This window comes from Argopecten irradians, chromosome 7, assembly GCF_041381155.1.
Source record: "Argopecten irradians isolate NY chromosome 7, Ai_NY, whole genome shotgun sequence".
In the NCBI taxonomy this organism is placed as follows: domain Eukaryota; kingdom Metazoa; phylum Mollusca; class Bivalvia; order Pectinida; family Pectinidae; genus Argopecten; species Argopecten irradians.
Genome location: NC_091140.1, coordinates 15,259,138 through 15,286,715, shown reverse-complemented (window position 1 = coordinate 15,286,715; position 27,578 = coordinate 15,259,138). Strand labels below are relative to the sequence as shown.

The window sequence follows — 27,578 nt, the reverse complement described above, 5'->3', positions numbered from 1 at the left end:
TAAAACTATTTGTAATTTTTTATGTAGATGATACAGTTATAATGGCTGAATCTGCTAACGATCTACAGTCAGCCTTAAATAAATTTGAAATATATTGTGAAAATTGGAAACTTGAAGTAAACACAAATAAGAAAAAAATTGTTATTTTTTCAAAGAGGAAGCCTCGAACTCATCCTCATTTCACATGATTTAACAAAGAGATTGAAATTGTAGATTCGTTTTCATATCTAGGAATATTGATGAATTACTCGTATAATGGCAGTTTTCATAAAACGAAATTGAAACTGTTGGAACAGTCAAGAAAAGCTATGTTTGCTGTTTACAAGAAAATAAGAAACATCCCTCTTCCTATTGATCTCCAGTTAAAAGTATACGATTCCCTTGTTTTACCAATATTGTTGTACTCAGTAGAAGTATGGGGTCACGAAAACATTACAGCTATAGAAAAGCTTCATTTACAGTTTTGTAAACGTATACTCAACGTTAGGAAAAGTACGTGTAATTACATGATATATGGTGAATTAGGGAGATTTCCTCACTATGTAGAGGTTAAAAACAGAATTATCATGTTCTGGCACAAATTGATTACTACTAATTCTTTTAAGTAATATATATAAGTTAATGTTAAACTTGCAAACAAATAATATCATGGATTTCAAATGGATGCATAACGTTAAAAATATTTTTGAACAAACTGGTTTAAATTATATATTGGACTTCCAGAATGTATGTACATATAATAGAGAATATTAAAAATCTATCGTAAAACAAAGATTACAAGATCAATTTGTACAAAAATGGTTTAATGATATAGAGAATTCATCAAGAGGCAGTACTTATTCTATTTTTAGAAGTAACTTTGAATTTGAAAAGTATCTTGTGAAATTAAAGCCAATAGATATCAAATCATCATAAAATTCAGAACCTCGAACATGTACTTACCTATAGAAACTGGAAGATGGACTAGGACCCCTAGGCCTGAAGTAAATAGAACTTGTAATCTATGTTTTACTGATATTGGAAACGAATATCATTATTTGTTTCAATGCAGTAATGAAATGGTGAAACGTTTACGAGAAATGTATAAACCAAGTTACTATTATAGAAACCATAGTGTTATCAAAATGAAAGGCCTTTTTACTATATGTAACATAACTGTTCTGACAAATATATGTAAGTTTTGAAAAAAAAATGAAAAACTATTGATTGAGCATGTACATCACTAATACATATTGTAATGCACTGTCGCGCTATGGGGCCAATATACTTGCGTGTTTATATTATGTATAGTGACCTCCTGTTACATACTTTTATGTCTGAGAGTGAAATAAAATCTGAAATCTAAAGTTAGACCCCTGGGTTGGTTACGACACGCTGTCAAGGTACGCATACTGTGACTGACACACCTGTCAGCAGTATCTTACAGGTAATGCTGGGCTATGAGGATAAAGTGGAGTGTCCTAGGCTAGTTAGCCTCATTAACAGTCAATCAACGTGATACCAGTGGGCGAGTTTAAAGGTAGTGGTAAAAAACAAAGATTTAGATGTTTACTATATGATGTCGCACTTACACGTAACATTTTAATTTTTAGACTTCCTTGAACTGATCAAGCATCTCCAACACTACTAACGTGAAATATTGACTTGTTTTAAATATAATCAGTACTGAAAGGAATAAACCCGAAACAAAAAACGTTATTCTGGCCTAATTAAACCCTACGTACATGTATCACGTATGTATGAGCACATTGAAATTATATTTTGTATTAAAAAACATACAGGAAATGTAATGTGAAATTCATGGAATTTTACAGTTTGTATTGTTTTTTTCTTCTTCTGTAGGACATTATTGCGGTAATGCAACTAGTATTTTCAGAGACGTATACATTTATGCTGTTATCTACGTCTCTGGTATTATGTTGATGGGATATTACTTTTAATGTTGTTATATACATTTGTGCATAAACGTTTGTTCTATGCCCTAAATATCATATATAAGTTTAATATCTAGACGTATAAAACGTCTAAAATGATAATTCTCAAATGAAGGTGCCCAGAAACGATTACGTTACCACACGTAAAACTCTTCAATTCATTCATTCAATCAATTCTCAAATCAATGTGGGTCGTATAGTCATACCCCTGAAACCTATATCATTCGACATAATCTTAATATTTTCGTTGAAGACAAATTACGCATGGGTATATTTTTGCTTTTAAAACCAAAATGGGTCAAATATTAATCAGTTTATACACATGAACTACATTTGTATTTGCTTTTTGCGCTAAATCCTTTACTAAAGCACTGGAGGAGAATCGCATAATAATAGAAGAAGGCCCCGACTATCGGGACCATTGATGTACATATATATCAAAAGAATTGAATACTGTATACCGTATGGTTTGAATTTGAGAGTTGCTCTATGTATTCTTCAAAGAAAATGAGATCGTTCAGTTTAACATACTGTGGATTTTTTTCTTCTGTATTTATGTATTATCATTTCTTCAGTTCGTTTTGCTCTACATTGTAGCTGTTTCAAATCAAAGCAGAAAAAGTCTATATGATTAAGCTTTATTCCTTTTCGTTTTGCAAATTATACAAAAAATAACAACAACAAAAAAAAATTTCAAAAACATTTTACATTTAACATTTCATTACAAATAAGAGTTATCTCCCATGGACTATAGTGAAGTCAAAACTTCCTATATGCCTATAGGTCGTTCAAATTTTTTGTCGTTTTCGTCCCACAGTTCTCTAAACGTTTTCACGCTGGACCAGATCTTGTCATAACATTTATTAGCACAGTCTTTCTGAAGAAAAAAACAACAGAAAATGTATTTATTAAAGGTGTTTTATTATAACCATATAGATGTTTAAAAATAAACAGATAGATGTGATATTATAACATTTTATTATAACCGAGGGAAATAAAAATGTTCTAAAATATTCCGTCAAAATTAATATCAATAATAAACAAGCCAGTAAACAAATAAAAAATTTTCAATAGAAATAAATAAACGTGCGTAGACTATATATATACAGCTAATAATTATATATGTCAAAATAGTAATTGAACTCGTACCTCTCTGTTTGTTAATCTGTCGTCATCCAAACGAATCACACACTTAGAAAAGCACTGCTCTGATATGTTGTTGAAAATCAAACACGATTGACGTACCTGCCAAAAACAATACAATAAAGATGGCAATCTGAATCTCAGTCTGACTTTGGACATCATGTATATAAAGTTAGCCTATTTACCATAGATTCAGTGTTGTACGCAATTACGAACATCCGACAATCTATTTATTTATTGTTTTTTTTTATTTGACATGTCTGATTATGTATATGGTCTTTTTTTCTTCACAAATAGCATTTATATCATGTACATAGTGGCACGAGGTAAATATCACTCTGCTAGCCTATACAGGCCTGGTTGTGACAATATGACAATAAAATGGTAAATTAGCTAAACAATGAACAGGATAAACAACTGCACTGTATAAGGGAAGCTTTTGGTGTTTATTAACGCACATTCATGGCAGAACTGGAGAAAATAGTTTGTACCTGGTGTGTGAGGATCTCGTTGGCGTCCATCTTGGAAAATCCCAGTCGATAAAATGTTTGTTCCAACTTCTAAAAATAGATACAAAGTCGGTAAAATAAATCCGGCTAGATGAACTTTCCTTTCTTTTGCGCTTTTGCACAATTTGGGGGGTTTTGTTCTCAATGAAAACAAAATAGAAAGTCAAATATTAATTCAAACTGAACGAAAATTAATGTTAATAGATGATTCATACATTCAGATATTTTCGTCCTTTTCTGGCTTAGCGCGAATGTCCCACTGTCTTATATAGAGCTAGTGTCGTCACTAACATTGTCACATTTAACTGAGTGTATGGTGCATCATCATTGAGAAAATAAAGTACATTCTCAAATCCACCCTTCTTCCAAAGCCTTTAATTTCACTCTCTTTCTGATAGAATCTGTCCAAGCGATTCCACTGACGCAGTATATATCTAGTTTCATTGTCCTGAAACTACTGTTCGTATCGCCTCGAAAATTTGACATTTTTTTTGTCCACACGGTTGGAATTACTTCTTAGTCCCATATAAATATATATCCTCGATACTCCAGGGCCGTTTTCGATTATACGGTTTGACTTGTTGGACCTAGTTGTTCGTTTATTAATTTAAGACGGACCTGGTGATTTTATATTGTTTTCAGACGAGCCTTGACAAAGCCCTCACAGGCCTGTATCAAATACTGCAGGTCCGTCAGGTTTTATACTTGAAATAATTACTTTAACCAACGGTCGAACCGGTTGTTCCGAATAAACGAAAACGGCCCATGGGTTACTATCACTGACGTTATGTCCACCGCACAGTGAAACTGTTAATTTGATCCTTTGATGTACACTGATCAAAAGAATAGAATAACGGTACACTGTGGTTGACTGTGTATTTTGAAGTTTCTACAGGTCTATGGTAACGTAATTGCCCAGGTTCTTTCTTCTCATGAACAGCCTTCAATTTTTCAATGAGATAGTCCAGTGGCATAGGGATCTGAGAATTAGTTACAGATTATATAATCATGGACCCACCAGAGTGCCCTATGACCATTTTTAGACGTTTAAGAGGTCTAGATCATAAACGATAACCATGTAGAATATGATTTTTATCGATCTATGTTTAGGTCACTCGACCATAGGTCATGGTGATGTATTGTTATAGTCTTTTGTCCGTCGTCGTGCATCATCCGTTAAATTAGGCATTTCCTTGTGAACGCGATAACTTTAGTTAATATAACCCGAGCTTGATGAAACTTTAAATGTGGACTAACATTGGACAGATCTCGGACGAGTTTGAAAATCAGCTTGATTCGACAGTAATTTACAGAGTTATTGCCCCTGAACTATTAATTATTAGTGGACCTTGTAAACGTGAAACTTTAATAAATATGAACTGGGCTTAATGAAACTCTGTGTGTAGACTAACATTGGAACGATCTCGCACTAGTTCGAAAATCAGCATGATTTAGCAGTAATTTATGGAGTTATTTCCTTTTGCATTTATAATTACTATTGGACCTTGTAAACGCGATAACTTTAGTAAATATGAATTAAACTTTGTGTTTAGACTAACGTTTGAACGATCTCGGACGAGTTCGAATACCAGCTTGATTCGACTGTAATTTACCGAGGTATTATCCTTTGCACTAATAATTAATATTGGACCTTATGAACACGATAACCTAAGTAAATATAAACCGAGCTTAATGGAACTTTGTGTGTAACATTGGAATGATCTTGAACAAATTCGAAACTTAAGGACTTATTGTCCTTTGCACTAATAATTATTATTTCACCTTGTGAATACGATAGCTTGAATAAATATGCACTCAGCTTTATGCAACTTTATACTTAGACTTTTATTGTAATAGCGACGAAGACTAGTCACATACTAAAGTTCAGTGTAACAACATCCTCAAATTTTCAATACATTCAGGAAAAAGAAAACCTAAAAAATAAAAGGCGATCCGGATGATTAATTCAAATGTAAAATTACACTCTCGATTTCTACGTGTGGTTCTGGTTATAAAAAAATCTTTGAGAATTGGTTGATGTTCACGCAGTTACGTTTTTTGTCAATTGCTAGGTTAAAGTTGTATTGCTGCTAATTTCACTGTAACGATATGTAACTTAAACATTTGATATTTAAACATTGACATGTAACTTGATGATTTAGCTCCCCAAAAGCATATGTCGGCCTATAAGAGAGCCGAAATCTAGGAATAATATATTCCTGGTTTTGAATAAAGCGCCTTCAATCATCGCCATGTTCAGTGACTTCGGGTTTTGTCGGATTCCTAATCGTATCACGTGACTGACGTTCGACACGACCTGCACGTGGTGAGCCAGGTAACTAGCGTAAGCACACATGTGTTTTTACGTTTTCTTTAGAGCCTATATGAGCAAATCATGCTAGTATATGTCCACAGATTGAGTATTTGAAACATCCAATTTACACATTACCGTAAAATGTTGTGTGTATCAAATATTGTAATGTGCGAGCATTATTTTCTTTGTGGATAGAGTCTGATGAGGTCAACCACATATTTTGTTTATGAAACATTGTTGATATTTTCTCTAGGTTTCATAATTCTCGTTTTACTTCGAGATTGTCGCGACAATGTTCGGAAGAGTTCGGAATGATTCGGCATCTTTCGAGCCTATTTTTCACGTGTACACGTTAAAAAGATTTTTTACTTTTGTAATTAAAGATACTTCCAGTGCTGCAACTTTATAAAAAGTGGTAAAATTAGAAAGTTTAAACCTCAGGCAGACGGAGAAAAATATGTATAACACTTAAACAGTTTTCACTATGACCAAAAGAGCGAAAGTTATAGACCATACAACTTTAAGGGTTTCTGAGTGTGCCGAGAAACAACACGACAAGATTGGTACTATGCAACATCATCTCCATACTTCTCTTTAAAGTTTACATATCTTTACGTTATCCTACACATTTACATCCCCCGTTTATGTTGTTTCTTTTTGTTTGTGATTTTCTCGAATCGATGGTTCATAAATTCTGAAGCTACTTTGATATCCGCCTTCGTCTCATTTTCGGTACTTTGATCGCCTGTTCAACCTTTTCGGTTTTAAAAGAAACAGAAGTGGAAACATGCATTCTCTGAAAATGTTTTCTGTTACTGAATTAGTGTATAAATAATAAAAGATTTGATTTCAATATTTTTAGAATTGATGGAGATAAGAGAGCACAATAGGCTATACATATAATAATTATAGTGGTTAATCATTCCTTGAGAATAAGCTTTTTTGTTCCGACCCAACAACAACAACAGTATAAATCTACCCTCTTTTCAGAACATTTATATATGTATAAGACAACACTTGTTGACCAAATTTTCAATGTCATAGTTCTCTGCTGTGTATACACTACGATGGGAGTATGCATTGATTGTGTTTTTTATAGTTGTTTTATTTTTCCAAAGTGTTTTTTTTTTTACATATATTAAGATTGCACAGATATGGAATTACATACAAAAAAATAATAACATGCAAAGTGAACACACATACACACACTCAGCCTGCACACTCATACACCTTTAGAAACAGCCAGTTCAATTTATTTTTATTCTTAAAGGGACAATTCACTCAGGCTAATTCTTTTACATAACCAAGAAGTGAAATATGGTATAAATGTATTGTTCTATATTTCTTATGAAACAAATAACGTTAAACATTGACAAATTTCCACGTCATTGTTAAAGATGCTCCACCGCCGACAAAGCATAAAATGATATTCATCAGTTGAACAAAAATTGGTGTTTGATCATGTATATATATGTCTAATTAACACAAAAAATAATATAAAATAATTTATTTCGCCTTTGGTGCGTGCGCAATCAGTACTTCCTTCCATATAGGATATAGTGACACGGAATTTTTTTCGGGATGCATTAATTATTTTTCATATTTTTAACTTGAAAGTAAAAAAAGAAGCTCAAACTTTTCAGTGTTGGTAATGGTGTAAATAGTAAGTAACTTTTGTAAACTGAAGAAAGATACGAAATCGTCTGCTCCTGTTTTTGAAAGTGAAAAAAACCATTTGTCAGCGGTGGAGCATCTTTAAGTATTTTAATTTATATCGTTGAAATATCACAAATCGTTGATCAATACGATTAAGTAGGTATAATATGGGCGCTGTACCTATACCCGAGCCAAACAGTCACGCACGTTTAAACAAATGAACTACATAACCACTGCGAAGGTGATAAATGATTTTGAGGCAAGATAATTCACCTAATAAGGTAAACAATCACTATAGTCAGAGCGATTTGAGCAGTTATAGACAAAAGTTGTATTACTCTACGAGAGCAAGGGACAGGGTTCGGCTACAAGAAGTTCGACCACAATGTGTAATGGCGGACAGCGAGCGAGTAGTGAAAATTTCACACACATGTCACCACCATTGGCTTTTCAGGCACATCACAGTAAAACCGACTGATCTAAATTCCATTTAGAACTGGGTTTTTTTCCGATATGATGTACACATTTTAATGTTTCTCTTAGAATGAATTGGTCCCTTTAATTATCATTAACACACAAAGTATTAGCGTCTGGCCCAATTACACCCACCATCATTTACTTACATGCAATCACACACCAACACATACTATTCTTGTCAAAAGATAAATTCATGTACATGCTCCCCTTCGTTGTACTCAATACACATATATTCACATACATAAAATAATAAATACACTATTGTTAGATGGTAGGCAACTATGCACACCTCAACACTAAAATACATTTTGGATCATATATATATTTGAAGGATAAATTATGACACAGATTAATGGTAGGTAACAATACAAAAAAAAATTTAAAAAATGGAGACCAGAGACAGAACAACTAAACAAACTATACAACCTGTATTGACACAATCACAATGAGATGAGCAGGAAGTGTAACCAAAACAGAAAACATGGACGAACAGACAGACAGACATTGAAACTTGTAAACAGACAGGATTGACAGACTTACAATTTGCATTGATTTTGTCGCAAATGTTAATATCATAAATATATACTGTCATATCATATCCATACTGTCGTCAGTGAGTTCTGTAGCTCAGGGGCGTAGGAAGCGAGGAGCAGGGGGGGGGGGGGCAAACATCCCCCCCTCCATTTTCGCCGAGTGTAATGTTCTAAAAATGAACATTTGAAAGAAAATGGGTCCTCCTACACATTTTTGTACTTCATTTTAGAAAATTTTGCGCTGCGCGGCGCGTTTCCTAAATCGTTCAAGCACGTAATGTTCAATACACACGAACTAGACTAAAATGTCCATCAAGGGATTATACTATTTCAAAAAGTGCTTCTTAAAAATATTAATTTGTTTATATGTCATAGCAAGACAATCAATTAGATATTATTTTAAGTTACACAACAATTAACTAATGTGCCGATGGTGTAAATCCGGTATGTTTAGATCGAGTTGGGTTGCAGAATGGTATGACAGACTCACAATTATCATATCTAAATGCAGATGACTTTTAATAGAAAAACCGTATTAAGAACACTTTAAAATCAACAAAATACATCGTAAAACTCATCTCAGCCATTAAAAATCGTTTTTTTCCCCAGGGGAGACCCCCGAACCCCCCAGTCACCAAAATTTCGCGCCGTCGGCACTCGCAAATTCAACAAAATGCATCGTAAAACTCATCTCAGCCATTCTAAATCGTGAAATTTTTCCCGGGGGAAAACCAAAGACCCCCAAAACAACAAAATCTCACGCCTTCGGCGCTCCCAAAATCATCAAAATACATCGTAAAACTCACCTCAGTCATTCTAAATCGTGATTTTTTTCCAGGGGGAAACCAACCCCCCCCCCTCCGAAACAAAAACTCATCTCAGCCGTTCTAAATCGTGAAATTTTTTCAAGGGGGAAAACCCAAGACCCCACAAACTCCTTCGGCGCTCGCAAAATCATCAAAATACATCGTAAAACTCATCCCAGCCATTCTAAATCATGAATATTTTTCCCGGGACAAAACCCAAGACCCCACAAACACAAAAATCTCACGCCTTCGGCGCTCGCAAAATCATCAAAATACATCGTAAAACTCGTCTCAGTCCTTCTAAGTCGTAATATTTTTCCAGTGGATACCCCGGACCCCCAAACTCCCACGCCAATTTGCTTATTCATTAATTACCTGTTAGAGACGCCACTGTCTATAGATGTGTACAAGAATTATGTGTAATTAAGCATTGTAGTCACTATTTTTTTAATTTCATCGGGGTATGAAAGACATTTTGTTTGCAAAATTCCTTTGCCCCCCCCCCCCCCCCCCCCATTACGTTTCACCTTATTACGCCACTGTAGCTCCACCTACGATACTAAACCAATAAACAACACGACCCAGCCCAGTCACATTATTCTTACAACTAACAAATCAGCTATTCTTGCATCTTCTTTTATTTGCGAAGCGCTTTGCGTCTTGGCCGACAAGTAGCAGCAGTCCTGAAAAACCTTCATTTCTATCTGAAACACTTGGATTGTGAAAGAAATTAGAAGTTACGCTCCAAAGGAGATAGGTTGTTCAGGAATTAGAAGGAACGCTCCAAAGGAGAAGAATTGTCAAGGAAGTTAGAAGGAGCGCTCCAAAAGAGACGAACTGATAATTAAGTTAGAAGGAACGCTCCATGTATTTACAATCTGTAAATTTAGAGCCTAGTAGAGCGATTATGTATTCACTTGCGTGGGTTTACAAACATACATGTAAGTAAAACTTGAATCGCTGAGTGATCATTTTATCCTTCCTACCCATATACTGGCACGCTCCGCTGGATTACAATACTCGTCGGTTTTACCGTCCTCATTCAAGGTTTCTATGTCCTTGTAGCTCGATAGTGTTGTATGGAATGTCATAGTGTGGGAAGGCCATGACCGACTGGACCATTCCAGGTGTAATATGGCCTTTGATTGGAACTCTTATAGGAGCTGCTCTTTTCTGGCTGTTTTACAGGAAAATAACACGGAAGAAGTCGCAGATCAAAGGCGTCTGTCTCAACAGGTGAGCTTGTATCTACCTGTCACAAGTGGCTATATATAGCACAAGTATGTACTTATGATTATGTAGCTGCTAACAGGCATCCCAATATACAGGATCCAATTTCTACCTGCTGTGATTAAATCCCCCATACTAACAAACGTACATGTATAAGGTGTATTGTTGTTCTATTACTATAATGGATAAGGTAACAATACTTTATGTAAACATTACTCCATGTGTCAAATCATCATCCAGAAGTGAATTGACATTTAAACCTTTAAATGCTAATGTCCAATGTTAAGTTGTATTTACTGAAACTATCAATATCAGATTATGCACTGCCATATGCATGAATGTGATGATGCAAATTGAGATAGGCCTCATGTAAGCTAACCATACATAAATGCATGCTATTTTGTACTGATGTATGTACAATAAATAACAATATTTACTCTAACAAAACTTTCATTCGTTGCACTCCATGAAATATAACACAAGCATGAGTATCCATTTCACTTATTCCCTCTTAATAACATACCCATAGGGTACCCCACAGTAATTTCATACTAAAATATACCTGTCATTGACAGATGGAACGATGCAGGCGCTTACAACAACAATCTTTAATATATACCTTGATATATTAGAACATTATAATTTCATGCATTAATAACGTACTTAAAATATCTCGCGATACGCTGTAAAAGCCGTGCTTTAAAACTTATTGAAATGTTGTTTTAAATGAGAAACAGGGTATTCTTCAAATAAATACCAATACACACATACATGTGTTATCAATACCAAAGTTGTTACGTCAGTATTTACGATTGAAAACAAAATCATATACCCCACAACTCTGTTGGTGTATTAAGTAAATGTACCTGACCAAAAGGTTACGAGTCGTATCTACACTGTATGTACCACTTCTGGATAGGGCTTAGTTCACAGACGATTTACAAATGACCTTATATAATGGTGCGGTCCTCCAGCTGTTTATTTAGTAGTATTACAGCAGAACTAATCCCAGACCCCCACGGTTAACTATAATACTACTAGTTGTCATCCTGTCTGACCGTCAAACGGAATGTTGTAGGAGTAATATATTAAGTTGTTTCTAAACAGATACGGGTGGTCAAGCATGTACTTGACCTCAACCTAATGGAGTAATTGTTATCCGTGCCAGCACATCTATGGTACCCTAGAATAAACTTAATTCTATCCATCAATTAGGCATGTTAGGTAATAGAGTTTTCGGAAAATATTAAGTAGTGAAATAGTGTACACAGTGCGTAATGCATGTAATGTTAATGATAATTATGATGTTCGATAACGCGTTTTTGATGACACTAGGTTAAATGATAAGTCCAGATGTAACATATTTTACACTGATAATGATAGAACGCTTTATACTCAAGGCATACTGAAATAATTGTTGTTTATACCGATTAGAACATTTTGATCTGTTTTTTTCTTCTGAAATCTATTGAAACGTTTTGATGAAATAGTCTGGTAGAAATTCACAGACGAACATGTATGGTGCTTCATAAATATTGGTAACAATATAGAGTTTGGACAACATAAAATAACATGTGTTTAGGCGAGAAAGAACGTGGCTAATATTATCACTAATAATATCGGATACTATAAAAATGTGAGGTTGTAGATCACTAGTTGCTTTACTCTACCATATGGCCCCACTTCACTGTACAATAGGCGTAATATAAGGATTTTTGGCAATACTGTTAAAATTGATTTTGAGCTCTTATATTTATAAAATCCATGCATTTTAAGCACACGTATGGTAGATGTTGGTAACTTTTGACATCAATATCTCCTATTGAGTGGTCAATGTGAATATTATGACGCATACACTATATAGCGCATTGCTAACATATTACCGAAGAAATACCAAAAGAATGGATAATGTATAACTATACCATTCATTCGAATCGCACTTGGTTAATTTATATGATTTCTGTTTTAGTAATCAGTAACACAGCAACATTCGGTCATCCAGGACAGATTGCATTAAATATCACACGTGCAGACATAGGGAGGATATATGAATGCACAGTAGTATACATGATTATAATGTCTTAGAATGCATTTTATAATGGTTATAACAGCATATATCAAGTATGTGACATCATGGTGAACGATTGCTTTCATTCTTTTTTTATGTTTCTGTATGCGCATGTAGAAAAGTGTCTGCCGTAAATAGGTTTTCACTGAAATGAAACATCATTAAAAGTATGATAATTTACGTGATGATTTTGATAAATGATGAATTTCTAAAGTCAGACTGTAATGAAGCAAACTTGTTTACCTTTGATGTAGGCTGTTTAGTATGTGTAAAATAATGTAGGTTTAGATCGTTATAGCGTTGGTTAAGTGTATTATGCATACAAAATATCCTTCAAGAGTGTGTGGTGGAGTCGGTAGATGACATATCTATTTACAATAATTATAGTGCGAAACGTTCGTAACTTGAGAGGCCGTAATGGCTAAGTGGTTAAGATGCACTGACATATTACCACCTCTGGGTCGCGAGTCGAATTCCGTATTGGACAATTTGCCAGGTACTGGCCGTTGTTCGATGTTTTTTACTCTGGGTACACTGACTTTCCTCAATGAATGAAACTGGTTTGTCTGGGCAATTAGGACGTTATATACAAATGTAGATTAGTTAAAACAAGACAAATATAATACTCCATATAAAATTATTCGGGTAAAACGAGTTCGAGGTTTGACTGTATATTCACTTTGAATATTTGAATCTAACTATGGTTAAAATGCATACAAAACAAACTATTTTTCTGATTAATCTAAATCAACCATTAAAAAATATGTAAAGCAAAGAAGTGTACAAGGGTTTGGTAACAAGCTTGCCGCTTTTATGCCAAGTCATCACCTTCTTATTATTAGCGCGCATAGATTTATTTTATAGTCAGCTATTTTTTCTCCTTTGTTGTTTTTTGTATTCTCAATGTTCCTTAAAAACTGTAAGACAATTATCAATTAATGTTCGAATGGAACAGAATTCCTATCAATAGATTTTGAAGATGAAAAAATAAGATAGGGTATAAACAATACCTCATTCTCAACATCGCTCCATTTACCCAAAGGCTTTACATGACAATAATAAAAATGGCTTCCTTCTACCAATATATCGTGGCCAAGTGTTATTATTATTATTATTTTGCATTCTTCTACCATTTAAAATAATATTTTAATTTACGATATCTCTTTAAATTTCTGGCAGATAGCTGATACTTGTACATTGTATTTATAGAGTTACTATTCTGTGTTTTCATCATATTAAGTTAGCTGCCCTCACAGGTAGGTATTGATTGTGAATCGTTGTGATTGCGAGCATAACGTCATAGTCTTCAGAGAAAACGACGTGAATTTCGTTCACAAAATAATGACATCACAATGGGTACTAACCTGAAATGGAGGTTATTCTGTTATATATATACTAAGACTGAATGAAATATCACAATAATGATCTAATTTTCATCATTACTAATGTAAAAACAATGTAAGCCTATACCTATTAAATCTTTCTGTTTAGGTTTGAGTGTGAGGATGGGGTCACCTTGTTTGACAATGATCACAGTGAATGTTGTCGTCGGGTTAGGATCGCCCTTCTGGAGAAACGCATACCATTTACCAAGGTAGGAAACAACACAAAACGTAAAAAGAGTTTTAAAATGGTACTATAAAAGTGCAAAATGTACTCTATTGTCAATATCTGCGTGATGAAAATAATTTCAACAAATGCAAATTATATCATATTTTGATATGGTGATTTGTCATTCCAAGGAAAAATAAAATAATAGCTAGCGAACGTAATTATGAAATCAAAATTAGTATTAAAATGTAGCATAAGAAAAAGATTCCATGAATTTGCTTGGATTCGGAACATTTCATAATTATAATATTATATGTAAAATGTTGGGTACCTGTTAGTAATGACAAAATGACTGTTCTGTCTTTCGAAAAAAAGTATAACTGTGGTAGATGTATAACGGTATATGACAAATGCAGAAACAATCCCTATCTAGAGTGTTGACCCACTATTGTAGATGAATATAGACCTTGGTACCGGAGAACAATATTCAGAGGAATATCTCGCCATTAATCCAAATGGAAAAGTACCAGCTTTACGTATTAGGAACGTGGAGGTAAGATTCAACATCGGGTTATCTATATTGTGAATACTACATGTACTTTAGATAATTATCAATTTAATGTTAATGTGTTTGAAATAAAGGAAGCTAAATATATTTAGAATAAAGACTGAAATTCATTTACCATAGATGTGGTGAGAGATGAGAGCGAAACCATTTCCAGTAGAGAAATAAAAGAAAATATAAGTTAATCTTGTAATGGGACAAAGGTAAAATGTAAATTAACACACGAATTAATGCAGATTTGTGATATTACAGGTTTATTCTTGATGATATTGATGTTTATATTGGCTACTACCTATCCAAAACGGCTTTTAATTTTTGAAATTGGAATGCAAAACAAGATTGATAATTTTTTAGAATCACAAAGGTTATTAGCTTACCGTTTGTATGTATACCCTTCTAAACAAATTAATTGAAACAAATTAAATGTTAAATTTCATAACGCGGGTCGGCTTATGTTTCCCACGTCGACTGAATTACGACGTGCTTGCTGACTATTGCTGCACCATGCGTCACATTAGCAAAAGGAATGTTCTCTGTGAACATAGATTATGCAGATAATCTTGCATGAGTGTGGTGTTGTAACCTCATTTTAGGTGATCATTACATTTTTATTGTGTTACTTTTGGTTTGAACACTTTTAATTTTTGTTTCGGAAACGGAGTGGGCCTTTCAACGAGTGGTATTGTTGTTGTATACATAAAATGGTATTACAGGACGTCCCCGACTGCACATTATATGAGTCTAACGTTATCATCGAGTTTCTGGACAATATGTTTCCGGGAACAAGTCTTTTTCCAAGTGATCATTGGCAACGCACCTGTGTCCGAATGTGGCAAGAATGGGAGCAGCAAATAGTTCAGGTATGTTAAATCGTCACCATCGAGATCGATTTAGTACCCAAGGGCTTGTTTAAAATGGGTACACAAGCACCAAAATGAATCTGTTGATTTCTCTGCCAAAACGAAAGATATTTAAGATTTAGAGATAATTTCCATATCTTGGCACGATAACTACACAATCAATAAACATGTATATGTATGATTTGATAATTTTCAAAAAATAAAATATTGCATTAGGATGTCTCAAATATACAGTGCCAAACTTTGGCGAAACCAGAAGGCATGATTCCACTCCAAACGTGGAACTTTAGAATCTAGTGTGTACCTGTAATAAATAATTGTAAATATACTTATTGTTTTCCACGTGCGATTAAATTTCACGTGCGAATAGACATCGCGAAATTATGTTGAGCATATACAGTAGAACCATATGGAAAGACAAAACGAATTCACAGCCAAAATGAGATGGTTTGCAGTACTTTGTTTATTCCGCCTTTGCATATTATAGAGTTAGCTGCCTGGCGGGATGGTATCGATTGTTCCGCATTATTTTGTGAGAGCAATTCACGTCGTTTTCTCGTACGACGTTACCTTCGCAAATACATGACGTCACAATCAAAACCTACCCACAAGGGCAGCTAACTCTGTAACATGCAAAAACTGAATTTGTCAGAATCCCGCTAATATAAGTAGCAGTTTCTGGTTGAATACAATATGAACAAACCGTAAAGCACAATACATCATATAGGAACCTCTCCTCGCCCATAACTATCTTTTTATTATATTTTCTTTTGAAATGATACGTGTACATATGGTGATGTCGCACAGATCAAAGTGTGACGTTTGCATTGATGGAAAGAGAAAATGCATGTGGTATTGTATTCGTGTGACGTTAGTATACAGAGATGATACTATTGTACTATGTAATTGTTACAGGACTACCTGGCACTGTTCTTTGAAAACCTGTTTGGTTTCCTCACAAGGCTGATGTTCGGATCAGCCAAAGTACTGGAGGCGTCATTCCATCCTTCAATGGCCGAGGACATAAAAACAGTTATAATAAGGTAAACATATATTAACCAATCATAACAAAGTAAAAATGTTAACTTAATGCAAGGAAAAAGACAAATATCAAAATATGTTATCTTACAGAGGTAATACACTTTTGTTGATAGATAAATGTAAAATTAAGAGAATTTTGTGTATATAGTATCGGCTTTGCGTTCAAATACATATGTACTGTGGGTATGAAAACATTTCACACCATGTGCGTAACGTAACGTATACAAGTACGTGTTGTCAATGAAAACTACTCACTACTGTACAATATTGTAACACGTTTTCTTTATTGATCATGCGTGTAATAAACATGCCCTGTGACGTCTTCCCACGAATTTAAATCCCAACGAAAGTGTTAAATTTTGTATTCCACGAAAATTGAACCCAATGAAAATAAATGATTTCATAGTATTTGAACCAACCTATTGTTTTAAGAATTGATACAACACTTCTGATCACGAGTTAATAATAATCACAGCTGCTCGTATATTAGAATTAAAAACATATCTTTTTGTGTTCCTGGATATTTAGCTTTGCATTTCAGGTCCTGTGAAGGCACATATAAGACATCAGATGACCTACAGCACCATGCATTCGCCTGTTATAAAATGTTATTTATGCTGGAGAAAGAGTTGGAAGGTCAGCAATATCTGGTGAGAAATAATTTGTCATGATTATGGTAAAAATGTAGGCAGAACGAACGGTGTGTTAATAATATTAGTTTGTCATCCGACCATCCCAAATAGGCAGGGTTTCTATAGTAAGTAACTAAATAGTAGACTTAAAGTTGTATGTGCCGTAACTGCGCGAATACTTCTTATGGCATGTTATTTTCTTCATCAAACCACCAGGTTTGATGAAATAAGCTGTGAAACGCATTCAAATGGACAGACACAAACATTTGATGTCATGTAAACATAATTTACAAGACAGAATTTAAGCACTGTAAAATTCAATTTTTATACTCTGTGTATGTTTAGATGGAAACATACCTAGATGGAAAACACTTAACAATTACTTATACTTGAAGTTGTAGACGTCAACCTCGAATCATGGTCTGATCGTATGTTTACATGTAAATATATTGTTTCAGCTCTAACTTTTAGAATTAAAACTTAAACATTGTAAGTATTGTAATTTTCAAAATGGAGGTATTTTGTGGTGTTAGATAAAATATCAAAAGCTCTTTTGGATTTGCGAGTATGAAAATTATGGTACATATAACTTAAACATGAGTGAGAACATGTATATAGCCGGTTTATAATCTTTTCTCATACACTGCCACGTACTTTGTCTGTTATAGGTGGGAGATACCTTGTCAGCAGCCGACCTGGCCGTGTTTCCAAGGGTATGTATGTTTCCATTGATTGGTCTACCGGTTCCACAAGAAACATTTCCAAACGTAGTCAGCTATATAGAGGGGTTGCAGAAGAGGGAAGTTTTTGCCAACAGCTTGGACGTGAATACCCAGCGGTTGTACTATTTAATTGGAACATTTGAACGTTTGTTTGTTTGGATGAGTAACATTCGAAGTGGTGGCATGCATTCTCGCTTCAATGGTAGTGCAGCTTTATCCAGGTAAGATCAAGGATCTCCTTCTTGAAACAATGGATTGTAGGAGCTAACTACTACATAACATGAACTATTCGTGTGTACGTTTTTTCGAGATTGGAGGCTTTCACAATATTTCGGGGTAAAAATGTAATCGTCGTGGTTTGTCCATGGAATAGCGCTTCAATAACGTATAACACCAGATTCATTGTTATTTTATTCGCGATTCAACAGCAAGCACGAAAACCACGAAGGTTTCTACACCACGAACCTTTCATGTTATATAGTATGTGCTTCGCATTCCATGACACGTGATATCCGGAAGGATAAGTCGATATTAACCTAGAACGAATATACGTACCCGGCCTACCATACCTTTCTAAAGACGACACCATTTTCTGTCTTTTGAGCTACAATATTGCAGCTAATGTTAACCGTCTGTAAATGAGTTAAAATCTAGCCATAATAAAAACATTGATTTATTACCTTAACTGTTGACACTGTTGATGCTTATAAACAAGTAGTTAATTTTAAACTGAAGTTCATGGCCCGTTTTCCTGAAATTTGGAAAGACTAGACAAGTCATGTTATGGTCTCGGTAACGACGTCAGAATGTCGGATTCGATAGCTGACGGAACTACACGAAGAGGAGCAACTCTGATCAGAATGCAGTTGGTTTAAAAAAGGGGCCCATGGCCCCTTAAGCCATTTTCAATTTATTTGATTTTTTGAAAGTTACATGATCATCCGTTTTGACTTCGAATAAATCTAATAAAGTCTGCATAATTTACAAAAGGATTTCTTTTTTCAAAAGTTTTAAATGATAAATTCAAGCCGATACTTATAGGACTATTGACACAATTTTAGTGTTACCGTTACAGAGCATCGTCATTATACAAGGACATGTCTGATTATGATGAAGTGTTGGATGGGACGACCAGTGGTAGAACGCTAACAGATGTGTCCTTATCTGCCGAGACATGGCAGAGTACTCTACTGATGATGGAAAAGGTAATCGTTGAATCCATATGATTAATATGGCATGATATCGTATTACTCCTAGAATAGTTTCATTGATAATAATGATGAAAAATAAACCATTGTAACAAGTACTTCAACGATTGTCTAGAAACAGACTTGTGTCATGTTTTCACGATAGATAAAATATTTTGTTTGCGAATATCTTTATTTGTTTGAACCCATATTTGGAAGACTTTTTCAAACTTTTGAAAATAGATGTATCGCACTGTTGAGAGACTAAAGCTTAACACCGCAGTGAAGTTAGTTAACAGTTTATTCAACTCGATCACATATGCTTACAGGAGATGTCATTTCGCTTGGTACATGGTGATGTACTAGACCTGATAGGCCGTTCAGGGGGCTGTAGTAGGATTCAATGTCTCAAAGAGGGCGACTGGAAAGTATACGGACAGATGTCGACACTCGAGTATATCGACTGGACGGGTCCAGGACAAAGTACGTTAATGCTTAACGTATAGCTGTATCTATTTTTGTTGCAATGGTATTTTCATGATTAAGCGGGACATTTTTTTGGGTAACTTACATTATACATTTTTGAAAAGATCGTGAACATTTCATTAATTAATCTTATCTATCTTTGTTAGTGAAAATTGCGGAAATAATCGACTGTACTGCATCTGATTTTATACTTTAAAAAGTTTGATAAACGTTATTATATGTAGTTAAAAACATTATAAACCATACATATGGCACTGTCTAGTAAAATCTGTATATACCTATTAGTTTTGAAAACACAATAAATACTACACCTATAGAGATGTACAACAATAAGAACATGTAAAATCAAATGGGACAACACATTGTGGCTGTTTCTGCTTTATTTAACTCGTCAGTGATACTTGTAAATGCTTGGAATATTACGGATAGGTATCGTTTAATATCAGAATGCACTCGAACCAAAATAATTTTCGCGATCCCTTGGAATACAGGATAATTTTTTAACATTAAATGAAGCACAATTATATGCATGATTGAAATCATATGTTATAATCATTTTCAAATTGGTTCAACTGTATTTGTCTTCCAGATTATGTACCATCTGATCCTATTAAGAAAGCTTACGTCCAAATTTGGCAGGCGTGGGAGCAGGCCATGTACGAGTCCGATATCTACCCTCTCATGGAAGACGAAATACTGTCTCAAGTTCTGGTAACAAGGTAGGATTGTGCTATGAATGACACCATTGTCGTCATCCTACCGTAGAGCCGATTGGGTATGTGGGTTAAACTTATTATAAAAAATGGCAGCTTTCAATTTTACAGTATTCAAATTCAATGATATAAAGACTTGTATTAAAATAAACAGATTTCAATTGTCAAAGCCACTGTCCAGTGTCTAGGGTTTGTTATCTATTGGCCCCAACCAATCATCAGTGACCGAATCCTTTGCTGTTTAAGTTTAGAATGTGATATTTTGTCCCTTTTATTTAATCCTCACTCGTCACCAGGTTTTATGTTGTTGAAAATTCAAATTTCTAGATTATCTCCATCTAGATTAAAAGAAACATGTCGCGTGATAATTACATGTAATATTCTAGAAACTGATAGTTAGTCTATCTCGGTGTTACAGTAAAACTCCTCTATCAGATGTATCCAACCGTAGGCTAGTTACACGTGGATACCTGACGATACCTAAGTTGTATCCTAATCTGGTATATTATGCGATAGATATAAAACATTTGCAATTATTTGAAATGCAATGAGAGGAAACAAGTGACTCAGGTATTTTTAATGTTCGATAGGTACAAGGATAATATCGATTCACTGATGCAGCTTGAGTGTTCTCCTTACCACGCCGACAGATTCCCAGACATAGTGAAATGTTATATATTGGGGTAAGTCTTTACAGGGGTTCCACAAGTAAGATTCTTCCTTTAAGTTCTTGTCAATTTTACCTGAAGTGAAATTGTAAAACACATGCTTTGTACCACATATTAGAAACACTAGTTTATGTATTCTAGACTAGAATATGAATAAAATCATCGATATATTAATACCAATATCGTTATCAGAAACTTTCACCCATTTCTCAATACTCGCGAATCTCGGTATCATAGAATTGTCCCACAAAATCACAAAAAAAAAATCCGCAAAATAACCGGTAATAACGATATTTCTTGAAAATTGTAAAGTATTTGAATCACTCAGATTACAAAATTTAATAGATATAGCGCAAAATCTTATTATATTCAAAATAACTACGAATCGGCTTATTATGAGAATATTTGGATTTGTTTGCAATGTACAGCATTATGACATGATAAAATTTCGGTCTTGTATGTGATTACGCTAAATAGCCAATTAAAAGCCACACCAAAAGCCTGCGACGTCATACTTAAAATATGAAAAAACAAGATTGATATTTCGGTAAGTAACCTGTCATGAAATGCTTTAGAACAAAGTGTATATATCTCGTTTAACAAGGATGAGGATATCCGACCATCACGTGACCGACATGTTAACTAAATACAGTTCCGGAGGGATACCGTCCCAGGAGGAGCAGCAGAAAGTAAACGAGAAACACAGAGAGAACATTATCAGACGGTTAGAATATCTAGAAAGCATACTTAAGGTAAAGGTAGTTATTTTATGTTGCTTCACAATTGACTTTTTAAAACTATTTTTTTTAAAGACTTAAAATATTTATAGTTATAGCGAGGAAAATGTCAGATTGTTATATTATGTCTAATGAGCAGTCCATCTAGATATTTTAAGACACAAAAATGCATGATAAATCTCCACTGTAACACTTTATTTTGATTTCATGACAAAGAATGCATATTTTATACATATGAAATATTCTTCAAACGACATTCTAGTATACCATTATTAGGTTACGCGCGCAAAACGAATGAATTGTAGAACTGTTTATCAAATCAATGTTTATGACCATCCTTTGTTTATTCTTATATTGCACTACGCTACCCTTAATTATCACAAAGTGTAGCGAAGTGCAATCAACCATGGGTCTCCACATCCTCGATACTCCAGGGGTTACGATCACTTACAATCTCTACACCTCTGGGCTATCTCATAGTTAAATTGAAGGTAGCTCTGCGGAAAACATTTGACCAATCACAGGCTAGCAAAGATTTCCTTTGAAGACTACAGAGAGAGCGACACCTTACATCAAAGCCACACAGTCAATCACAGTTTACCGTATTACCGGTTCTTTTGATGTACATCAAATGACTCAATTACCTATTATGATAGTCCAGGGGTGTAGAGATTGTAAGTGATCGGAACCCCTGGAATATCGAGGATGGGGTCTCCATCGTATACGACTATCCTTACAAAATAATACATATATTATGGAACTTAGATAGTTAGTTGTTACTGTATGTACTAAATAGTCCCACTTCTAAATTTGACTTTATTTCGAACATATATGTAAATGTTTTATTTCCAGACACGTGTGTTCCTAATCGGAGACGAGGTGACGTTAGCGGACATGTGCGTGTTCTGTCGACTTAAACAATTAACATCTCTAAATATAGACATTACAGTAGACAAGTTCCCATCAGTCTCTAAATGGATGGCCAAACTGACAGAGAGACCGGGCTTCTTCGCCATAGCTGCCTCTGTAAAACTACCCCCTCACCTGTAACTCCAATTTTCAGTGCTTTCGTGTATCTCTGTAAACTATTGAACTTTGATTGTTACTGTACTTTGTAACAGTTATTATTACAGAAGTACTAAATATATAGAATATCAGTATTTTGAGAATGAAATCTACAAAGCAATAAATATAGAAGCACTGTGCATCACAAAATATCAAAATCATAAAACGATGAAGCGAAGCGACTTTCCGGCATCCATTTCAGATACGATCAGTAGTGTGTGAAGTGTAGAAAGAATAAGTGAATATTTGTATATTCAAAATGTGTATTTTTATGCCAATTATAAAAGAGGTTCATTTTTGCGCTAAACATATCAATGTGATTCTCCATATGCAATCAAATTGCAAACATGATTGTACAGCAAACCAATTCGTATACTCAGATTAAATATTTGTTAGCTCGCCTATTCGAAGAATAGGGGGAGCTAATGTTGTCATTCCGGCGTTCGGCGTCAGCGTTGGCGTCCCATTTCACGTTAAAGTTTTTGAGCAAGTTTCTGTTTCGTCAATTGTTTAAGCTTAAGTCATCATAAATGTTTATGATTTTATTTTCCTAATGTGTATGGATGCTGAACGTGATAATACAACCAATTTGGGGCCCTTTAGGTTTTTTTTGAGTCTGTTAATTTGTCATATTTCCATGTTTAAATAGTAAATACTTGAACATCAACTTCTTCTGAATAGGCGAGCTTTGCTGGTCTCCAACAGCTCTTGTTTTAATATCTAGTTAAAGCAGATTTACTTCAGACTGTAAGTTTGCAAAGTGATAGTTACGTAATATAAAAGTTTATTTTCAGTTGTTCAGTGTTCATGAATTTTACTTAAATGATCGATCGTGTTTGCATAATAAACAGATAACGAGGATAACATGATACCTCAACAAGACATGTTATAATGACCAATGCAAACTACTTCCTTGTACCATCAGCTCTAAGTAAATTAGAACAGAAGTCAATCCTTTTGTGGAGTCCTTCTAAAATGGAGCAGTAACTGCAGTTCCCTATTAAACAGCTCCTTAATCAACATCGGGATGTTGAGTAGTTGTAATAAAATCATTTTTTTTTATTTCATTTAATTTATGTCTTTTTGATTTTTGTTTTTCTTCAACTGAGACATCAAATTAGTTTTGCTATCATTTGATAAGCTTTCCGTGAAAAAAAAAGAAGAAAAAACGTCATCTCACCTTGGGTACTAGTTTAGTTATGCTTCCTCAAAAACCTAATGAGACCTGTGGAATTTTTTAATTGCAGTTAGTTTTAGGCCTCGAGAAATGTTTCTTATGGTGGCTGCGGAGTTCATATTGTAATATATTTGCGCAATTACAAGTTTCCAATTGCAAGGCCTAGCTATTTCCAACAACTTCCCCTCAAGTTCCACAAGTTGGCATGTGCTGCAACTTGTAAGGAAAGCGATATTGACTTGAACAATTGTTGATATATTTTGAGTGGTACGAAATCCAATATGACTCTTGAGACTTCTCCACTTGAAGTTGTGCGATTGAGCTGAACCTGGTAGGGATACCAAGAGGTGTGCATGCAGTCCATTGATTGTTAGTATTTTTGGCTTTATTATAATAGCCGTTTTGCATAACTGCTACATCGGGGTGAATAAAATCCTTTTCATACTTTTGTTTCTTGGATTAAACTGAAAAGTACCATATTAAGTGTTGTTATTTCCCCGGTCAATTTACAATCCATGTAAGCATTCATATCTACCACCTTTGAAAAACACACTGAATGTCAAAGTCACTTTCATTACAGATATTCAGTTTGATTGAAATGGTGCAGACTAACTACTCATTGTAATTCCTAAAAGGTCTTTCATTGCATCAGTACTATTTCCAGTACAGTACCTTTATGCTAAGTATGAATTGTGTTGTAGGATGTGTCCAATTATTGTAGATATTTAATTTACCTGAAAATTGAAAAGTGGTGTAAAGAAGGACAGGTCATATCGTGTCGTGATTTTTCGGTCTGAAAATAAATTAAAGGAAGTTTGTTACTATGGCGGTCTTCAGGTAACATGATTTGTACAAGCAAAGTTTTTCCATACAAGACCCATTCATCTTAACCTTAGGGGTAGACATGTAACTTGCCTGGAATGATATTCAGATAGTTCTGACAATCCTATCTTATCTAGATGTTCCACCGCTAATTAATGGTATTTTTTCTCTATCAAAAGCAGAAGCAGACGAATAGGAATTTTTCTTCATTTACAAAAGTTACTTTATTTACACTATGACCATCATTGAACAGTTTGAGCTTCTTATTTTACTTCAAGATAAAAATATTAGAAATATTAATTGTGTCCCATATAAAAATACATGGCACTATGTCCTGTATGGAATAAAGTATTGATTGCGCGTGTACCAAAAGCAAACTAAATTATTTCATATGTTTTTTGTGTTAATTACACGATTAAACATCAGTTAATTATTGTTCACAGATGGGTATCATTTATGCTCTGTCGGCGGTGGAGCATCTTTAAATCACAGGGATCTGAGAATTAGTTACAGATGATATGATAATGGACCCACCAGAGTGCCCTTTTAGACGTTTTAGAGGTCTAGATTATACTCTTCATGGTACTATATACGAGCTCGTATATAGTACCATGTAGAGTATAATTTTTATCGTTTTTTTATCTAGACGTCTAAAAATGGTCTTAGGGCACTCTGGTGGGTCCATGATTATATAATCTGTAACTTCAGATCCCTGTGCTATAAATTACAGGCCCAACCAGAAACAAGACGACTACAAAAGCTATTACCTGTACATAGAAAATGTTTTGAACGTCTTCTTCGGTTTCAAATTAAAAATACAGCTCACTTTGAGTAACTACAACCAGAGATGTTTCTTTATAATTAAGTACCAAAAAGTCCTCTATATATTTGTAACGTATATATACAAAAGTTTGCATTGAAGGATAGTCAGATCACCGTTTAAAGTTCCTTGGGCCTTTTGTTTTGGAAACTTTATGGAGAACCTGAAATTTAGTGTTTTTCTTGTCTCGACGAGACTTGTTATATCAACCACGGATAATGTCAAACAAGAGATCCCATAGGTATCTTGGCGCCCTACAAAGAATGATCTATGTCTGACAATGGAAAGAGGAATCTTTTCCTGCTTTTCACACTTTTTTCAAACATACAACATATGGCATTTAAGACAGATCGCTTCATTGCTTTGTGAGAAACAGCGGTGATTTCCAAGATGGCGGCCGGTTGGCAAATTTGTTGACCGATCAGTCCCAAAGGTATTATGCACAACTAAAGCCCAAAAGGAACCTACGCATGAAATATGTAAGATATCGATCCCTTTCGTAATTTCTGACAAATAGCAATAACTATAAAAATCCAAGATGGCGGCCGGCTGGCCATCTTGTTAAACGATCAGTTCCAAAATGCAAAATGCACAACTAGGGCCCTAAGGGAACCTACATATGAAATTTGAGAACGATCCCTTAGTAATTTTTGAGAAATAGTGGTAACAAACTTTAACAATCAAAATACAAGATGGCTGCCTGGCGGCTATCTTGTTCACTGATCGGTGCAAATATGAAATATGCACAACTATTGTCATAGGGGAACCTACATATAAAATTTGAGAAATATCCCTTCAGTACTTTCTGAGAAATAGCGGTAACAAACTTTAACTATCAAAATCAAAGATGGCCGCTGGTCGGCCATCTTGTTGACCGATCAGTCCCAAAATGCAATATGCACAACTAGGGTCATAGGAAAAGCTACATATGAAATTTGAGAAAGATCCCTTCAGCAATTTCTGAGAAATAGCGGCAACAAACTTGGTAACAAACTTTATCTATCAAAATCCAAGATGGCCGCTGGTGGGCCATCTTGTTGACTGATCGGTCCCAAAATGCAATATGCATAACTAGGGAAACCTACATATGAAATTTGAGAAAGATTCCTTCAGTACTTTCTGACAAACTTGGTAACAAACTTTATCTATCAAAATCCAAGATGGCCGCTGGTGGGCCATCTTATTGACCGATCGGTTCCAAAATGCAATATGCACAACTAGGGCCCTAGGGGAACCTACATATAAAATTTGAGAGATCCCTTCAGTACTTTCTGAAAAATAGCGGTAACAAACTTTTACTTTCAAAATCCAAGATGGCCGCCTGGTGGCCATCTTGTTCACTGATCGGTCCAAAATGTAGTATGCACAACAAGGGCCCTAGGGAAACTACATAAGAAAGGAGTAGTTATGATACCTAGCAGTATTTGGCCTTAATTTTCCAGGCCGAAAAATATTAACTATGATCCACAACAATTTCACATCAATAAATACTTTCATACTTGCCATTCATCAAAACATAACTTTTCATAACCATGTACACGATGTGCTCCATCTATGACGTCATCAAATTGATGATTTTCCTCTTCTCGCCAAATTTTGCTAGAAATTCATCATCTTTAGGTTAGAAAAGGCTTGAAATGGATTTGGCCGCCACCTTGGAGCAACTTTATATTTTGCATGGATATGCGTAAATACACGATACACAACATGAAGGCAGCCACATTCATTTTTAGAGAAAACCACTCAAAAAGTATGATTTTTCAATGATTTTTGTGAAAAATGGAGGGAAACTGCTTGTTGATGACGTCATAGTGAACATAATTGGCACATGCGGGATATTTTCGGGATGTAATGTGTTAGCA

General features: G+C 34.7%; 2 protein-coding genes across 4 annotated transcripts; one reads left to right on the top strand and one right to left on the bottom strand.

Annotated features, from left to right (window-relative positions):
• Positions 1-2,558: 2,558 nt before the first annotated feature.
• Positions 2,559-10,486, bottom strand: LOC138327658 (uncharacterized). Of its 2 annotated transcripts, none has more exons than XM_069273938.1 (4): positions 10,359-10,486; positions 3,569-3,637; positions 3,084-3,179; positions 2,559-2,811 (listed from the first exon to the last, which is right to left on the bottom strand). In XM_069273938.1, exons 1-4 carry the CDS (start codon positions 10,461-10,463, stop codon positions 2,704-2,706), a joined length of 378 nt encoding a protein of 125 aa, XP_069130039.1. In that variant the 5' UTR covers positions 10,464-10,486; the 3' UTR covers positions 2,559-2,703. The 2 variants fall into 2 exon arrangements, with proteins under 2 accessions (XP_069130039.1, XP_069130040.1); XM_069273939.1 differs by having other exon boundaries at positions 10,312-10,452.
• Positions 10,476-24,553, top strand: LOC138327657 (uncharacterized). 2 transcript variants are annotated; one of them, XM_069273937.1, is made up of 13 exons: positions 10,476-10,608; positions 14,162-14,264; positions 14,676-14,774; positions 15,500-15,646; positions 16,562-16,689; positions 17,229-17,337; positions 17,988-18,262; positions 19,117-19,246; positions 19,558-19,711; positions 20,304-20,433; positions 21,018-21,110; positions 21,700-21,847; positions 22,685-24,553. In XM_069273937.1, exons 1-13 carry the CDS (start codon positions 10,478-10,480, stop codon positions 22,880-22,882), a joined length of 1,845 nt encoding a protein of 614 aa, XP_069130038.1. In that variant the 5' UTR covers positions 10,476-10,477; the 3' UTR covers positions 22,883-24,553. The 2 variants fall into 2 exon arrangements, with proteins under 2 accessions (XP_069130038.1, XP_069130037.1); XM_069273936.1 differs by having other exon boundaries at positions 21,700-21,853.
• Positions 24,554-27,578: the final 3,025 nt, after the last annotated feature.

Excerpts from the sequence above, each read along its gene's own strand:
- LOC138327658 (XM_069273938.1), bottom strand. The coding sequence starts at position 10,463 with ATGACATTCCATACAACACTATCGAGCTACAAGGACATAGAAACCTTG. Across the intron at positions 3,638-10,358 it reads CGGAGCGTGCCAGTATATGG|AAGTTGGAACAAACATTTTA; the intron begins GTAGGAAGGATA and ends ATCTATTTTTAG. Across the intron at positions 3,180-3,568 it reads ACGAGATCCTCACACACCAG|GTACGTCAATCGTGTTTGAT; the intron begins GTACAAACTATT and ends TGTTTTTGGCAG.
- LOC138327657 (XM_069273936.1), top strand. The coding sequence starts at position 10,478 with ATGACCGACTGGACCATTCCAGGTGTAATATGGCCTTTGATTGGAACT. Across the intron at positions 15,647-16,561 it reads GGGAGCAGCAAATAGTTCAG|GACTACCTGGCACTGTTCTT; the intron begins GTATGTTAAATC and ends TAATTGTTACAG. Across the intron at positions 20,434-21,017 it reads TCTCAAGTTCTGGTAACAAG|GTACAAGGATAATATCGATT; the intron begins GTAGGATTGTGC and ends AATGTTCGATAG.